At 38.9% G+C, this 19,320-nt stretch overlaps 1 protein-coding gene across 5 annotated transcripts in view; it reads right to left on the bottom strand.

Annotated features, from left to right (window-relative positions):
* stard13b (StAR-related lipid transfer (START) domain containing 13b) overlaps window positions 1-19,320 on the bottom strand; it is a 103,397-nt gene that overhangs the window by 45,308 nt on the left and 38,769 nt on the right. For 2 of the 5 annotated variants that reach the window (XM_058413183.1, XM_058413185.1), the window contains exon 1: window positions 4,610-4,945. The exons of the other annotated variants lie outside the window; for them this stretch is intronic. In XM_058413183.1, the coding sequence (XP_058269166.1) occupies window positions 4,610-4,721 (112 nt within the window). In that variant the 5' untranslated portion in view covers window positions 4,722-4,945. Of the gene's footprint in view, window positions 1-4,609; window positions 4,946-19,320 lie in introns of those variants that run through there. 5 annotated transcript variants of the gene reach the window in all.

The following is a 19,320-nucleotide window of genomic DNA, read 5'->3' as shown; positions in this document are numbered from 1 at the left end:
TAAATAAATATGAGCAATGATACTATGATGATGATGAATCTGATGATGATGAAGCTTTTAGTTCTTTTTGCTTGACATGGTGCTTAGTATAAAATATATAGTTAAAATAAGTATTATTTATTAACTTTAGCTAAACTAGCTAGCTACCTAGCTACTATGCCCATACCTAGCCTCCTTGTTAGACTAGCTAAAGCAGGTTGAGTATGATATTAGCATCAAGCTATCTAACTAGCTGATGTTATGCTACGATAAAATAATTAAGGAATGTTAAAGGTTATGTTTTTTATGTAATTAAAGCTAGCAACGAGTTGTGAACGTTGTGATAGCATAGCTACATGGCTACATGATGTGAATTTTATAGCGTGAGATAACTAACAAGTGCCACCTGCTTGTATTTAGCACTGTGTAAATGTAAATTGTGTCTCTGGCTCATGCATGTTTCCTGTTCTTATTAAATACCTCAAGCCCACTGGTCTATAATCCTCTCAGTCAATGTCATGGCAGGTTTAGACAAATGAACCCACAGAGTGATTAAGAAGAGTGCTGGCTGAGTAAAAATGGATCAGAAAGCTCTCCAAGAGCGCATAATCGAGAGGGCTTTGCCAGCATCCCAGAACATAGCCATGAATATAACCAGTCTGAGTGCAGAGACGATCCAGTGCCAAGTCTCTCCTCATCTATTTACAGCAGCCAATGACAAATAGCTGACAGCTCCAAGAATTAATGTATGCAAACACGGAGGAGAGAGCAGGCCACCTACTGCCTGCCAAAGAATGCACATTCCACATCCTTCTCTCTCTCTCACTGTCTCACACTCTCTCTCTGTGTCTCTCTCTCTCTCTGTGCCTGTCTCTCTTTCTCCCTCTCTGTCTTACACTCTCTCTGTTTGTCTTTCTCTGTCTGTCTGTCTTGCTATCTCTCTCTCTTTTCTTACACTCTTTCTCTGTCTCTGTTTGTTGCTCTCTTTCTGTCTTAAACTCTCTCTCTCTCTGTCACTCTCTCTGTCACTCTCTCTCTTTCTCTCTCTCTTACACTCTCTCTTTGTCACTCTCTCTCTTTCTCTTTCTGTCTGTCTGTCTGTCTCTCTCTTTCTCTCTCTCTCTGTCTTACATGCTTACTTTCTCTCTCTCTGTTTGTCTTTCTGTCTCTGTCTGTCTGTCTGTCTCACTCTTTTCTTACACTCTTTCTCTGTCTGTCTCTCTCTTTGTCACACTCTCTCTCTGTCTTACACACTCTCTCTCTCTCTCTCTCTCTGTGTGTGTTACACACTCTCTCTCTCTGTCTCTCTGTCTTACACTCTCTCTTTCTCTCTATCTGTCTGTCTGTCTCTCTCTGTCTTACTCTCTCTCTCTCTCTCTCTCTACCTTACACTCTCTCTTTCTCTCTCTCTGTCTGTCTGTTTGTCTCTCTCATACAGATTCCATTGAAATACATTTACACATTCAGAAGGTGTGTAAACTTTTGCACTCTACAGAACATTTCTCGAAATCAAAGACACACAATCTCTGGATATGTTAAATTTGTAAAAATCTAACAACACCTGGTCGTCTTGTAAGGGCTCCAAACTCCAGGTTAAGCTAGGTGCATGAATATTTTTTTCAAAATTTACATTTTCTATCATTTTGCTCATATTCACACCGCTTCATCTCTGAGCTCGACTCCTTCTGAAAATCCGTACGGACGCTTCATCACAGGAACCTGGTGAGAGAAAAGGTGTATCGACAGAGCCGTGGAAGAAAAAAAATAACAGAAGGAGTCTAATATTTGTCTGGGAAGCGTCTCACACCGAGGCGGCGTGCCAGGTACGAGCAGCAGGTGCGTTACATTTTGCTGCTCTGACTCAAAGCAGCCTCGCAAAATATTTTCACAGCTATCTCCAAATTCCAGTTTGATTGAAGCACGCATTTTCGCTGTCAAAAGAAATCATTTTCGTGCAATTTCTCCTGACTGCCTTTTTCAGGAGGGAGAAAGCAGATCTCCGCTTTTAACGTAACTATATTTGGTAAAAGGGCCTGTGTGCGGGAATAAAGAAAAAACAGGTTATGCATCATTTCCATAATCTCTCCAACATCGCTGCCTCACCTTCAGCTCTACCGTTGTGATATAAAGACTATTTTAACCCATTTATCACTCCTGTTAGATTTTCCACAGGTGATGTTTAGGTTGCCAGGTTTGTGGTCACATCACAGACAAAATAGCCTTCAATATCTAAATCTTTAAATAGTTCAGGTTCAAATACACATATTAATCAATTAAGTAGCCTTAATGTGTCACATATACAGTACATTACTGCACAGTGAAATTCTTTCTTTGCATATCCCAGCCTTGGTTAGGGTCAGAGAACAGGGTCAGCCATGATACAGTTTACGTTTACAGTTTATGATACATTTTATTTACGAAAGATGCCACATACTTTTTTATCCATTTATCTCAGGTCGGTTTCTGTTATCTCTTGCGTTACAGCAGCTATACACAGAAGTCTTTTCGCTTTTATCGTTCCGTGATGTTAATAAGACAAAAAAAAATTGCTTGTTGTCATGTTATTAAGTAGTAAGTCCTGAAGTAAGTTTGTCCTGAAGATGTTGAAAAAGTGACCGATACTGGAGACTCCTTCCAAAAAATGCTACTAAACATCTCTTTACTACAAATTACACGTTTTCCAATCCGTTTATTTGTCTGCAATACGACTCCCTGTGTCAGCTGTTGCTATGGAAACAATAATATATAGTATAATAACATAATTATGTGACTTGTTGTGCAGCTGGAGCTACGGTCGGAGCTGCTATTATTATTATAATAAAAAATTAATAAATAAATTTTCTACAACTGATCACAATCAAGAATTCAGCAAAAACGTAAGATAGAAGGTTTCTGTATTGGGCTGAAGGTTTCACTTTGGATCATTTTGGATTAAAGTTAACAATCTGGGGAAACACCGAAAAGGGTTCTATGACAAAGAGGAGCTATTTCAGAACCTTTAAGAACCCGTAATCATCCAAAGAAGCCGTGAAGAACAAAAAAGGTTATATATATATATATATATATATATATATATATATATATATATATATATATATATAGGTAGGTTTGTGGTTCAATCTCCAAAGTAATCATTTTTATTTTAGTCTACATTCCTAGACCCAAGACTTTGCCAAATTTGGAAAATTTGGGAACTTCTTATGCCTGAAAGAAAGAAGAGCGTACCAAAGCTACATTTAAAACAGCAGAAGGTTTCTTAAGAAGGAAGTAATGAGTAATAATTTGAAGTCTGTACCACATACACTATTATAACAGCATTCTATAAGGGTTCTTGAAGGGTTCACTGTATAATTACAGGTTTCTAAAAGAGAACTCTGTAGTAGGGGTTTATATAGAATGTCTATGAATGCTCTGTGTGTGTGTGTGTGTGTGGTGATTTTTTCTGACAGACTCAAAAAAAAACAAAAAAAATCTGCAGTTAATAGTGTATTTTTAAACACGGTCACATGGACAGGAGACTCAACTCTGGCCAAGAAAACACCATGTGGCACTGACTGACATCTAGTGGTCATCTAGGAATGCCTTTCTATTTTAGTGCACTCATGTTTTTTATTATTTCTGTTAGCAAGCATGATCAGGAACACCATCTCTACCAGCTTCAAAGCCTTAAGCATTGTTAATGACAGGGATGGTAATAAATACCTCCAAAATTACCAGAAAAGTGTGCAAATTACACTGGATATAAAATAAAATTGGATGATCTGAAAAACAAACAAAAAAAAGTCTTAGTTTTCACCAATAGTTCTTCAATTCACTAAATCACACTCAGATCCCGTTTTGATCCTGATAGGATTAAAGGGACAAGGTTGTCTGAAATAAAGTCTGGTCTCTAGGAAAAAGGCTTTGCTGTACTCCACCTCTGCTTAACTCGCCTCTAAATAAAACAAGCTGATGCAGCGACTGTGCCCTGAATCATAATGACTGACACGTGGGTTTTAAAAAAAAACAGGGGGACACAATTTTCCACTTCCCTCCTGCAACACTCACTCAAGCAAGGGATTACTTACACGTTCTCCGAATAGTATCTCCTATAAGCAGCATGCATAAACGTTTGCTTGTTGTACTGATGGATGTGCACGTGACGGTCATTAATTCATTTGCAATGATGAAGCGTAGATTAGTTTTTAAAGGTGCATTATGTTCTCAGGTGAAACGTCACACTAAAGATAGTAACACTACTGAGGATACAAAAACAGATAACCTTGATGATACAACCCCAGTCCTAAAGAATTTCTGTATGACTTCTATAATAGCGCCTGGTCACTAAATAAAGTATTTTGCGTTCATTCATGAAAGAAGTTCAGTTATTTAACTCAGAAATAAAGGTACCAAGCTGCACTTTTCCCAGCTATCAAAGGTTCCTGCTTTATCTTTATACCTTTGCGCGTGCACTTTCTCAGGTAGACAGTGAAGGCAAAAGCACCGTACAGGAAAAGGTACAGTTTTGTTTCTGCAGCTTTATTTCTATATATAATCCTGATATGCTACATGCGTATAAAAAAGTAACCCTAAGCGCATCATGTTGCCTCATATCCATGCGTCATTTTTGCCTTCGCCTTTCCTCACTGACCTGCGAGTCTCCTCTGGCGACCCTTCTTGCCCAGTAAAGCCCAGGCTCTGCATGTGGAGTAGCGGAGCTGCTGGCTGAAGGAGCGCCGCAGTTTCAGCTCACTCGCTGTCATGGTAAAGGCGCTTCACTCCTCCTCGCTGTCGCTCCTCGAACGCCCGCGCGCGCCTAAAAACCCGCATGACTCCGCACTGACCCGCACTCGCAACACGCCGCGGTTCGGGTTCCCGCAAAACACACACGCAAAGCCATACAGTGCCTCTGGAAGGACGGAGGAAAAAACCGCAGAGGTGGATTATCCGAGTAGGAGACACGCGCACCGCCTCGAGCTTCAGTTTCTGAAGTTTCTACTACTCCAGCCAGGACACACACCTCTCTCCCTCTCTCTCTCTCCCTCTCTCTCTCTCCCTGCTCACATTCTCTGCTCCACTACCTACTTGTGTGTGTCATGAGTGGCTGACATTCTCACACACACACACTATACACTGACACATGCATCTATGTCTCCAGTACACAATAATAATAATAATAATAATAATAATAATAATAATAATTTACGAATATGCTTTTTCTCTATTTTTTCACACACACACACACACACACACACACACACACACTGATGCAGAAGCATCTTTATCTACAATACACAACAACAACAATAATTATAGTACATGTAATAATTTTACGTTTTTCAATATTTTATTAAACACACACATCTACAGTATATCTCCAGTACACAACAAGAACAACAATAATAGTAATAATAATAATACTATTTTACATATATGGTTTTCTATATTTTATTACACACATGCACACACACTAAACTACTGTACTATAATAAATAACAATAATTCAATAAATTATGTATTTTATATATGATGTATTTTACATATACCGAGAGAGAGGAAGAGAGAGAGAGAGACAGACAGACAGACAGACAGACAGACAGTGAGTGAGAGAGAGAGAGAGATATGAATTTATTTCCAGTGATATATTTCACACTGATGTCTCTGAGATCTGTGTAATCAATCCCTCTTATTCATCATTTTTAACTGATCTGACTTCCACTCAGAGAGCATCACCCTGCTCCCAGTTTTGCAGTCCCATGTGCCTTTGCCACTGAAGCTCAGGTGATAAAGATGTGCAGGTGATATAATGACTAAACCCGAGGAGCTCCACACCTGCCTTCCTCTTAATGAGGGTGAATCAGTTTATAAGGCAGAGACGAGTGCTGTGTGTTACAGGCTTCACCTCTTTAATCTGAAGATCTAAAACACACAGAGATCGCCTGCTTGGGATTAAAAGAAAAAAAGAAAAGCAGCCTAGAACGGAAACAGAAGACAGATGGGGAAGGAAGGATATGCGTCATTTTAACAGGAGTGATATAGGGTGTGCTATACCCTAAACGGCGTTCACGGAAAAAAACCCCGACGCACTCTGTAATCCTCATCAGAAATGAGACACGATTAGCAGCTAATTCTCTCTCTCTACGATCACGTTGCCAATCGGGCTCTATTCTGTAATAGAGTCATCTGATGGAAAAACCTCCTGGGAGAACGTGGACGGCATCTGACTCGCCTCCGTATATGTGTCAAAGGTCAAAGGTTGGGGCCAAACATTTCCCCTCATGTGGGATTTGCAGTGGAATGTTTGGCTTGGAGACAGCACCGGCTGGTCACTCAGAAAAAAGAAAGGTCAATTCGATTACTTTAGCTCTGTAGGTTTGAATAGGACACACAGAGTCGCTACTATATTAACTTATCTCTACACACAGGTTTACTCAGTGCCTGCGTTTATTTAGAGGAAAATGTTCAGAAATAGCGAGGTTTGGAGAGTTGGAACATGTAACTCTGTCTCAAAATACCGTATATCAGGCACCAGACCCAATTTCAGACAAATTATTTAAATTTATGCTAATCTAAAAATGTTTAGCTGTGAACTTTCTGCTAATTTTGAAATGTTCGGGCTTAAATTTCCTGCTAATCTAAAAATTCTTAGCTGAAACCGTCCCTGCTAATCGAAAATTGTTGGCTGTGTACTTTCTGCTAATCTAAAAATGGTTAGCTGTGAACTTTCTGCTAATTTTGAATTGTTATTGCTTAAATGTCCTGCTTATCTAAAATTGTTAGCTGAAATCATCCCTGTTAATCTAAAATTGGTAGCTGGGAAGTTTCTGCTAATCTAGAACTGTTAGCTCATTATCTTTCTGCTCATATAAAATGTTTAGCTGTGAACTTTCTGCTAATTTCAAGTTGTTAGAACTTGACTTTCCTGCTAATCTAAGATTATTAGCTGTGAACGTTCTGCTAATTTGAAATGTTAGGCCTTAAATTTCCTGCTTATCTAAACTTGTTAGCTGAAATCATCTGTGCTAATCTAAAATTGTTAGCTGTGAAGTTTCTACTAATCTAGAATTGTTAGCTCATAATCTTGCTGCTAAGATAAAATGTTTAGCTGTGAACTTTCCGCTAATTTCAAATTGTTAGGGCTTAAATTTCCTGCTTATCTAAAATTGTTAGCGGAAATTGTCCCTGCTAATCTAAAATTAACTGTGAAGTATATGCTAATCTAGAATTGTTAGTTCAAATACTTTCTGCTCATCTAAAATTTTTAGCTGTTATCCTTCCTGTTAATCAAAATTGTTAGCTCTTAACCTTCCTGTTAATCTATAATCATTAGCTGTGAACTTTCTGCTAATCTAGAATTGTTTGCTGTGAACTTTTCTGCTGATCTAGAATTGTTAGCTGTTATCATTCTTACTAATTAAAAATTGTTAGCTGAAATCATCCCTGCTATTCAAAAATTGTTAGCTGTGAAGTTTCTGCTAATCTAAAATTCTTAGCTCATAACCTTTCTGCATTAGCTGTGCACTTTCTGCTAATCTAGAATTGTTAGCTGTGAAGTTTCGGCTAATCTAGAATTGTTAGCTGTGAACTTTTCTGCTTATCTAGAATAGTTAGCTCATAACCTTTCTGCTCATCTAAAATCATTAGGTGCGAACTTTCTGCTAATTTCAAATTGTTAGGTCTTAAATTTCCTGCTAATCTAAAATTGTTAGCTAAAATCATCTCTGCTCATCTAAAATTCTTAGCTGTGAGGTTTCTGCTAATCTAAAAATGTTAGCCCATAAAATCTTGAATTATTAGCTGTGAACTTTCTTCTAATCTAGAATTCTTAGCCATGAACTTGCCTGCTAATATAAAATTGTTAGCTGTTAGTTATCTCATTTTAGTCATAAGAACTAAAGTAGTACAAGGGTTAGGGTTAGTCTGCATAGGGTTAGACTACACAAAACAGTGTCTCAGTCCAATCCAGATGAATTTCACCTCACATCATGTTGGTAAGACAGAAATATCTGAGGTCAGTCGGACAGAGAGAGTCCTCCCCACTGAGAACTTGCAGCTTTCTATTTTGGGCTGTGCTTGCTCAGTGCAGACAGACCACAGGACACGGAGTAGTGCAAAGCTCAGCTCTCGTCCACCCAGACAACCTGTTTCATTCAATCAGAGAACCTGACGAGATCTCGGAGCTGCACATCACAGTCCTGTCAGCGGCTGGACTCCTGTCAAGCGTGTCCATTAGAGCGGCCTTCATCTTGAACGTTTCCATTAGACGATCGTACGTCAGTCACAAACCGCTAGTGGACTCCACATTGTGGTTATGTTGTTATGCTGAATTCTCGATTCTGATTGCTCAGAAGGTTTTCAGGTTCTTATACTTATTGATTCTATAGCAACATACAGTACACAGGGACTTGTGCTGATGGTGAATCTTCTACGTGATCATGTTAAATAATTTGTCATGATGTGTTTTCTGTTTACAGAACTTTTATTGGAGAAAAAACGAAGAACCTTTAAAGAACCATTTTCTTTTTCAGAATTTACCATATGAGTTAACTGGATATGGGTATGGTACTAAGTGTTCTTACCTTAGGGTTCCCCTGGAATACATTGATAGCAAAACAATCGTTTGTAGGCTTTAAGATAAGGTATATTGCCAAAAGTTTTGGGACACTCCTCCAAATCATTGAATTTGGGTGCTGTTTTTCAGGGGTTGGACTCGGCCCCTTAGTTCAACTTAAAGGAACTCTTAATGCTTCAGCTTCATACCAAGACATTTTTAACAATTTCATGCTTCCCATTTTAGGGAACAGTTTGGGGATGACCCCTTCCTGTTCCAACATGACTGCACACCAGTGCACAAAGCAAGGTCCATAAAGACATGGATGAGTGAGTTTGGTGTGGAGGAACTTGACTGACCTGCACAGAGTCCTGACCTCAACCCCATAGAACACCTTTGGGATGAATTAGAGTGGAGACTGTGAGCCAGACCTTCTCATCCAACATCAGTGCCTGACCTCACAAATGCACTTCTAGAGGAACGGTCAAAAATTCCCATAAACACACTCCTAAACCTTGTGGGAAGCCTTCCCAGAAGAGTTGAAGCTGTTATAGCTGCAAAGGGCGGGACAACTCCATATTACATTCATGTGCATGTAAAGGCAGATGTCCCAAATCTTTTGGCAATGTAGTGTATTTACATACGGAACGAGTCTCTTGTGCCAATGCGTTGTAAAAGTCTGAATGAATTTTTTTCATGTCTGTAAAGTCTTTAAATGATATAAGAGAAACAGAGTAAAGAAAAAGACTAACTATTTTCACATACTGTAGATAGTAATAGTTCTGACAGATCATTTTTCAATAAATAATATACTTTAATCACTGCTGTGTATGATTAATAAATATAAAATACATCAGCCTTGCTGTCTTAAGTAGTAAGTCTTGCTTTTTATTCTACTTACAATCTTTTCAATATTGTATTTTTTTGTAAGTTTGGGACTCAGGATTCACAATGAAATTTCATAAAAATCATATATTTATTTTAAAAGTTACAAAGAATTAACATTAGGTTTAACACGTTTAGCCTTTGTTAAAACGCCTCAATTCAAACAAAACCGTTCCCATGTTCATTTTTTCAAGCTTGCAAGTTTTTTTTTTCTACCATTATCATGGCGACATCTAACAAGTCCATGGTATCGTCCTTCTTTGATCCTCGATGTTCTGCACCCCACCATACATAAGCTATGGACTGGAGTTATCTTAGAGAAGATTATTATGGCTAGACCGTGGCCTCTAGAACAGACACAGAGGAAGCAATAGTTGATGTAAGGGCAGGAAGTGGCCATCAGCATGTGAATGGCTCTCCACTTCATCTCACTGGGGTTGCTTGTTTTGGCACAACCCAATCACACATTTATCTGTTCTCCAAACAGTGACAAACTCTTTGAACACACAGAACATTTCTTTCTCTTCTGGCCTAATTAGGGACACAAACAAGCTTCACTGTCACTTCATTTCACTTGATAAAGCTTAAGTGAGTTGGATAAGTGAGTTGTTTCGCAATTGCTTAGTGCCAGTATATATTCAATATATATCCCTTTTATATTAAAGTATACAATCAAATGCAAAAGTGTGCATCAAAACTGGAGTCAGGGTAAAAGTAAAAGCAAATTAAACAAGCTTTACAGCAATAGCAGCCTCAAAGACATCTTCTAAACTTCTCCTATTGCTATAATAACACATGATTGGACCATTTTTATTCCATGCAATAATCATTTCCTTTTGTTCCTTGGGGGGTGCAAACTTTTGCACTCAAATATTCTAATTGCTGCCTACATTCCCATTTGTTGCAATTGCTTGCTCTTTCCCTTATACAAACACATTTAAGTCACAAGATTTCATATCCTTTAGTGCTTTTGTATGAAGAACATAAAGTCAGAAGCTGGTTTCATTCAAACTGGGATTAGGAGCAATTGGTAGGCATAAAGAAAGCTTTAAAACTAGTCAAAAGAACCCAAACCATAACTGAGGGATCTTAGCTCTAACAGCAAAATAAAAAAGATATATTTCTGATACTCTTGCAGGGTTCTACCAAGAACATTCTAGGGCTACCAGAGAGGGACATTGGACCTTGTAGACCCAAAGAAAGTTGAACCAGAATTAAATTACTGAATTAGAGTTAGAGGTACAGCTTGTTTCTTTTCTAATAGAATGGCAAAGGAAAATGTTCCTATCTTTACAACACAAGGTCACTGTCTCCTATCTGAACCAACAGGTGTTCCACTTTTACAGGCTAGTACAACAGAACACGTAGATATCTTTGAGAAAATCTATTTTTCTTCTAAAACTAAAGAGGGAATACTCCGCAATTGGCTAGCCATTTGGAGATTTATTCCACATTGTATTTATGCCTTAGGTACAAAGTTAGTTACCGTGTTAGTTAGTTCATCAGAAGACTAGCAAATCCACTTTTAGACTATCCACCTACCTGCATGTTTTTAAGCGGTTGGAAAAAGCTAGAGAACCCAGATTATAAAACACATGGACAAAGGGAAAACATCCAAAACTCCATACAGACAGTAACCCAAGATCAGGATGGAACCAAGAGCCCAGAAGCTAGGAGGCAGAAATGATACTCAATGGTCCAACCTTTATTGTTGATTGTATGTAGAACCCTATGCTTAATTAACCAAAGAGCCCTTAAATATCCATTTTGTTTTTCAGAATATTCAGTATGTATTAACAAGATATATGTGTTTCGTACAAAGTCCAAACGACTGATCATTATTGTACACCTAGAACCTGTCAGGTATTTCCAGTGTAGGCAAAGTGTACTGGTATTTGGTACTTCAAGGGTTTTTTAGGAGTTAAGTAATTAATTATTCTTACCCTTCTTAAAAAGGTTCTACCTGGAATAAAGAAACAGAATAACGCTGTTGTAGGGTTCTACATAAAACCAGTCAGTGATTTATGATGCTTAGAAATTCTGAGGAACTCTGTCATGGCTGTGGCATCATCTCATTTGGTGAAAGATTACAAAATGAGCCAGAGTCTATTCCTTGGAAAAGGTGGTGCAAGGTGGGGCAGAATTTACACCGATGGGATGGCGACCCAGGTGTTTTTTCAACAAAAAAACTTTTCAAGCTAATTTATATGCATTGTACATGTCTCAAATTGTATATCTAGTAAAGATTATCTTTAAAAAAAAAAAGCAGATAAAATCCCATCTGATCACTTTTACTTGTTGCCTGCATGCCTTTGAGCCCACAGCTCTGGACTGACCAATAAGCTTCAATGGGAAAAAGCCCAGATGTTCAGCGCCCGAGTTCTCCAAGCTCTGATTGGCCGTCTTTTTGAGGACTGCAGGTCCCAGGACAGACCCATGAATCCTGGGGGGATTACGCTCCCGTCTTAATGGATTCAAGGCGTGGAACCTCCCCCCGTCCTGCTCAAGCCCATCTGAGGCATGCGCTATAAATTTCCTGAGCGAATATTCCCAAGCCGTGCCTCCAGTTTTCCGGAGAAACCACACATGTGGTATATATCTGGGTTTAGATGAGGGGATCGGATGGGAAGGAAGGGAAAGGTCTTAAAGCTACAGTTCTCTGGTTTTTCTTTAGGCGTCCGTTTAAAACGATTCAACGTTCACGTAAACGTCTAATACAGCCAATCAAGTGAAGGAGTGAATGAATGAAACGAAGACCAAGACCGAATAACCGGATGAGTGGATATGAGAATAAAATCATATGATGACTTTATTGCAAGTCGCTTGTGGCTTGCCCTTGAAACCTGCACCATCCATCTCCACAGCACAGAGAGCTTGTGTAAGCCAACACACAAAAAGCACAGCAGTTTATGAGGAGAGGCTGAAGGAAGAGAAAGAAAAGTGTGGGGGGGGGATGTGAAGGCCATTGTTTCGCTGTATGACAAAGCATGTAATGCCGTCAAGTCAGAATCTATTAAGGCTCAGCCAGCCACAGAAATCCATGGGAAAACATTTACAGTCTCCACACACCACCTGGCTTCGATTAGAAAGGGGGGGGGGTGGATTCTCAAGCACACACGCACACTTGCACATGCCAACACACTTCTACACAATTCACACTCGGATAGGATACGATAAATAAATGCCCACACTCCAAGTATAGCGCCATGTAAGCTTCACCAAGTAAATACCACCACAGCCTTCTCAAACAAGTTCTAGTTTACACACAAGCTCCCAGGATACAATAGAAAAGAAAAGAGCGCTGGCGTCGTTTTAATCTTGGCTAAGCGGAGGTCAAGCAACGGTTCCCTGCTGACACTCGCTGATAGAGAGATGCTGGAAGACTTAATCACACAAGCCATTCTTCATTCCTAACATGGATTCACGCTTTTTTGCTTTTTTTTTTTTTGTAGCACTGTGAATATTTACTGTATGTCATTTCGAACAAAAAGTGCTCAGCTACACGAAGCAGAGCTGGCCTTGAACTCACAACGTTTATAAATCAGTTTAGCACAGCGCTGTAGCGTTCTCAAATCTGATTGGTCAGATTCTTTTTGTATACAGTATAGTAGCAGCTCTGATTGTCATGCCAGCTGTAATAACGAATCAAATCTTCGTTTTATATTATATTTAAATGTTAATTTTACATTCTAATGCGGGATTTTTATCTGTAGTAACAATGGATAAGCTACAAGATAAAAGATTTAAAACATAATCTGATATAGTGAAGTTTCATGTAAGGGCATGTTGAGTGAAAATATTTGGAAGGAGTTCCAAAGACTCACAACAGGAAAGTCATCTTTTTGTTTGTTTGTTTGTTTGTTTTTGTATTGTTTTGCTAGCATAACAAGCTGTGCAAATTTTTATCTACTAACAACAAGAGATAAAAGAAAGTTGGTGAGGAAACAGTGGGAAGTGGAAGCTGTTGGGCTACTGATCAGAAGGTTATGAGTTCAAATCCCAAATCCACCGAGCTGCCACTGTTGGACCCTTGAGCAAGGCCTTTAACCCTTATTTGCTCAGTTGTATTTAAAGAAATGAGACAAAACATACGTTTCTCTGGATATGTCTGCTAAATGGAACGACCTTTAATAGCTGTGATAACAGGAACCTTCTTAAAGCCTCATAGATGTGCCACAACATTAAATAGTTAAAACCCTAGCCATTTATTGATAAATTCATCCCTGTAATCTTTGGCAAACTGGACCAGATTAGATCACATCACCTGAATATTTATTTATATATCCAGCTTCAGCAACCAAGACTATAAAACCTGAGAAAAACCCCTTCTTATTAAATTATTATTACATACAGTATCTAGCAACACTTCACTTACTGGTGCAGTTCATAAGATTACACGAATCTCATGAATGACCATAAATAAAACCTTAATATTCATCAACAGGTTTCATCCACCAGTCAAGACGTCTTCTCTTAAAGCTAATATAAGACCTGATACAGTCATGACACTGATTCCCTGTGACGTTAGGTTATGTTAACTCACATTTCTTCTAGAACTACTCATGACAATACTATGACACCATGATGTATGTGCTCATAGAAGTCACAACATGTAATTCCTGACCTCTGACCAGGAAAAACCCAAAGAAAACACCCCTTTCACTTCCTACTCGGAAACTCTGGACGGTCTCCTGGACATTGAATTCCTCTAAGTGACGTCCAATCGACGTGGCTGAGCACAGCATCAGCATTGAAGAGTAAAATCACCTTACAATGAATCTTAGGTTTAAATGAGACACGCTGTATATTACACGACTCCCAGCGTTACCAGAGGCTCAGAGTATTCCTGGTGTGACATACCAGAAGTGCGCTGACCTACAAAGTCAGTTGTCATGACATTTAATATGTCAGCCTGGGACAGTGTTATAATGTATAATGCAATGTTAAATCAGCCAAAAGTATTTATGACATACTACATAGGTCTGATCACATGACTAAACAAAAGCTGTCTTTGCAAACAGTGATCCTAGCTGGAAAAAGTTTTAATAAATGTTCATATAGGTTTATGTGAGTTGCTATAAAGGGGTTGAAAGGGTACGTTGTGCGTAGTGAAGTGTTTAGCTGAAAGAAACGTTTCCTGTAATTATTTCCCTGTTGTTGCTTTTCTTTGCGTTTATTCAAGTTCATCTCTGACTTTTTTAACTTTTGTGACTTTTGTGAACCGGGAGACTGACCAAGCAGCATTTTGTTTATTTAAAAAAACAGAGAATAAAAACATAAGATAGCATTAGCATACAGTGTCCTATGAAGCTTATGAAGCCTTGAAAGCCATAGCAATAACTGAGCTCTTTTCCCGATTGAAGCAATTCCCAAATGTTCACTTTTTCCTTTCATCTTATTAAGATCACCCAGCTAGTTTGGGTCTAGTTCAGTCCAGTGTCACCTTCCTCCCAAATTAGCCCGAGCGAAAAAAGAAAACACCTTTGCTTGCCAAGTCCGGCGCTGACCCCGACCCAAGGCTGACTGCCATTCCTCTTTCTCACTCTCTATTCTCGGCTCTGCAGATTAATTGTGCTGTTATAATAAAACGAAACAGAAGGTGAGCAGGATCAGACGAGCTGTCACCCAGCCAGAAAAGGCCAATAAAGCCTGGCACCTTCTGCCCTTCTTCCTTCACCTCTTTAATTGCCATGCTAAATTGTTTAATCAGGACTTAACCACAAGAAAGAGACAGTGGTGCTGGGCTGCTCCAGGGCTTTCACAGCGCTCATTTATAAGCACTAATGCAAGCTTGGAAAAATGAGCCAGGTGGCTCCAGCTGCAAGTCCAAACTGTACCCCAACTGCTGCATACAGTCAACACAGGAAACAATCAGCGCTCAACTGATGCACTTACCAGTCCCTGAGCTGTTATTTTATAGTGGAGGAGAACGTTAAAAAACATAATTACACGAATACTTGACTGTTTTTCTCAGTCTAATCTCTAACCACCACTTGTGTAGTACATGTCTGATCACCAGGGACAAGAACTGCTATTTTTCTGTACTGAAAAAAAAATGGTTTCCTTTAAACAACACACATATAAATGTATTCTCACGGATGCACATACTCATCGATACACCAACAAAAATGACTAAAATGACATTTTATTTACGCTCGTTTGTTTTGAGATAGCATTTAACCCATCTTTAGTAGACAGTCCAAGGACAGCCGACCTCGGCAGAGCAACATGGTCACTGAACTGCAGCTTTACTTGTAAATAAACAATAGATTTTGATGAGTAAGGGAAAAGAAAACGTGTGTCTCAGTACTCGCAGAAGTGAAGTGCTCTCACACGCAACAGTTTCTCTGCACACTCGCTTCATTGCTCTACGTTCACAAATTTGTGGCAAATTCATATTTCCAGCCCACACTTGACCATTTAGTGTTTCAGTGACATCTATGTATATATAACTGCTTTATGATTTTATTTCAAGTATACAAATATTTTTTCCCATTAACAATATTGATTTTTTGGCCAATTTATTTTCTTAAATATTAAAAAGAAAAATAAATATAATTCATTTATATGTTAAATGCTTAGTCTGTTAGCTAATATGAACGTAAATCAACTCAAATACTGGTCTGAATGCGTATCTCGAGTGAAGATAGTGTTTAAAAGCCTTAAAGATTTTCTAAAAAAGATGGTGTTGTAGGCTCTGGGTTCAAGTTCAGAAGGTCATGGGTCAAGCCCCGGCACTGCCAAGCTGCTGCTGTTGGGCCCCTGAGCAAGGCCCTTAACACTCACTGCTCCAGGGGTGTTGTATCATGGCTGACCTTGTGCTCTGACCCCAATGTCCAAAGTTGGGTTATGCGAAGAAAGAGTAACGTATATGTGACAAAAATAAATGCATAAATATTTGATACTAATATTGATACTGGTGCATCCTCAGCAAATCAAATAAACAGATTTCTTTTTCTTTTCTTTTTACAGAAAGAAATCTCAGTTTTGTTTCTGGGGATTATACATAAACATCAGATACACAAAATTTAGATTCGATTAAAAATTCCTGAAATATTCCTTTAAAGTATTTTAAGGTGTGGTCTAAGCCAGGATTTTTTTAACTGTCTGGTCAGTGACTAGCCCCCACAAATCTGGGCCATTTTTATAACTATACCATGAGCGCAGTTCCCTTGAAATGCTTTTTTTTAAACACATTTTTCCTCCTCTCCCAGCATACCTGTACCATGCCAACAGCTGGTTTATAGTCATCGATAGAATGAAGTGTATGGTAACGCTGTATTTTTTTCAGCACAGTAGCATTTGAAAAGTCTCCTGTAATTTAGTGAAAGAAAATTTGATTCACACACAAAGCATCCCAACCCAGAACAGAGGAAACAGTGGTCATGTGCAGCGTGTAGATGATTCATATACATAACATACACACAAACACACACACACACACACATTCACACGGTGAGCCATGAAATATGAGCAGTCCTCATGGACTCGTTCCTAAATATGGGTCCTGTTTCTAGAACATGCAGTTTGTTTTTCAGCACACACACACACACACACACATATGTACGTATATGAATACATGCTGGTGCTGCTTGTGATCTGCTTGCCCACTTGACAGGGCTGCTCGCACTTCTCCGCTTCCACTTAACTTAGAAAACACAAAGCGAGAGCCTAAGAGAACATTCCAGCCTGATTGTCCCGAGGCACTAATACCTCCTGAGATGTACAGAGTGTTGCATGTAATTGGTGGGGACTGGAGAAGTGACAGGCCATTTACAATAGAGCCCGATTCAAACATATTGCCCATTCAAGCCCATTAAGCCACTTATCCTTATGGAGAAATCACATTCTGGCAAGCATGCAAGCATGAGTTAAGCAAGTTATGGAGGACTTTTTGAAAGCACCAGCAGTGTTAGCCTGGGCCTCTGAAACTAAACTTTTTGCATTCAGTCCATTTTTACTACCACTGCCTTCATTACTGGGGTATGCTGTAGTTATTATGAGGATTATGTGGATGATATGAAGGAATAATTCACTTTGCTTTAATACGTAAATAACCACCTTGAGATTATTTTTATACAACAGCATGGTTCAGAGGGTGTTTTTCCGCTTAGACCAAAGCGATCTGCCAAATATTACCATTTTACCAGCCTTTATTATGGTCGCATATACATTATAGAATAGTGAAATTCTTTCTTCGCATATCCCAGCTTTGGAGGTTGGGGTCAGAGCGCAGGGTCAGCCATGATACAGCTTGGCAGTGAATGATCCTCCACCAATCCTCCAAAAAAACAACCCAGAGCCTTAATCTCTGCCCCTAAATGTTTATAGCTATGTTTAATCCTGTGGAGCATTCATGAAAATTTCCTGTTATCACATATAGTACGTTATAGCAGCTGTAAACACTCCTTCCCTCACAATCCTCTCTTTATCGCTTTCTTGAAGTGAGTTATAGAAAATACCCTGTACTGCCTGTTAGAAAGCCTTGGACACTGGAGACCATATCAGTGATTACACTTTTTCTCTGTTAAATATAATTTTTTTAATCTGTTTATTATTCACCTTTGATTATACAGATTATACACCATACCATCTTACTACAGAAATGATGATGTATTAGAACAGGGGTGTCCAGTCTTTTCAACAAAGGGTCAGTGTGGATGCAGGTTTTCATTCCAAATGAGCAGAAGCTACACCTGAGTCTACTGAAAGCCAAGATGAGTTGATTAAGCAGGTGAAATCAGGTGTGCTTGATAGGAATGAAAACCTGCACCCACACCAGCCCTTAATGGATAAGATTGGACTTCATTGTGCTAGAATAAGTGCATTAATATATATCTGGAATTTGTGTGACAGCCAGAGCTACTAAAAAACCTTCTATTATAGAAAACTCATCATCTCTGGATGTTTTTCCTGACCACCATCCCCTCAGGCTTGCCCATTAGGGATAAATGTTAGGGATAAATAGTAACTTTAAGACTTCTGTAAAGCTGCTTTTGAGACAGTGTCCATTGTTTAAAGTGCTATACAAATAAATTAAATTAAATTGAAATGAACTGAATATATGCACATAGAAGCATGTCAAGCTGTATAAAGAAACACACATTTCCATATTTGCTGTTCAAAGGATAATAGAAATCTTGCTTTATGGGAATTTTCCTGTCACGGATGGAAATGGATGGATGCTGTCACAAATTTCCCCTTTTGTGTTGTGAACAAGCATCACATGCTTACATGTTTTGTTCTAGTCCTTTTAGTCCAGTTTGTTACCTTATTGTGTTCACCGGTTGTGTGTTAGGTGAAATAGTTTGCCTGTATACGTATACGAGGCTTGGTTTTTTTTTTTTTTTGTTAGCCCCGTTTTTATTGTACTTCCTGGTTTTGACCTTTGCCTCTTTTGTCTTTGTTTAATTACTACGAAGTCAGTCTATAACCTCTGTGGAATTTTAGCTTTCCAAAGATCCGGTGGCACCAGTGGAGGCCCACAGGAAACCACAAGTCATCCTGCATCTTTCCACATGTGGAATTTTTCATGCAGTCGCAATGCCAGCAGCGCTCTTTAAAGCCTTTGCCACATGACCACCCGCTTATAACTTTAAACACATGATGTCACCAATTTGGGCAATGGTGCACGGGAGACAGCCTGCAAATGATCACATAATGGAACGGAGGTTGCCTGAGTGGCTAGGAGGAAAACATGGCACACATTGTATTTTGTTTGGAGGCTAAGTGTTGAAGATTCAAAGTTAAAAGTATGAAAGAAATTATATGATATGCTTGATCTGTATTCAAACTATAAATGGTGGTGATGTTGCTATAAACACGAGCTGGATATTAGAGCTTCATTTGCCATGTGAACTTTACACGAACTTTTTCATTTGCTTTTTGGAAATAGGATGAAAAGCTCACTAGCGCTGACTTTTTAT

This window comes from Hemibagrus wyckioides, linkage group LG17 (genome assembly GCF_019097595.1).
Source record: "Hemibagrus wyckioides isolate EC202008001 linkage group LG17, SWU_Hwy_1.0, whole genome shotgun sequence".
NCBI classification, from domain to species: domain Eukaryota; kingdom Metazoa; phylum Chordata; class Actinopteri; order Siluriformes; family Bagridae; genus Hemibagrus; species Hemibagrus wyckioides.
This window is presented reverse-complemented; position numbering and strand designations above follow the sequence as displayed.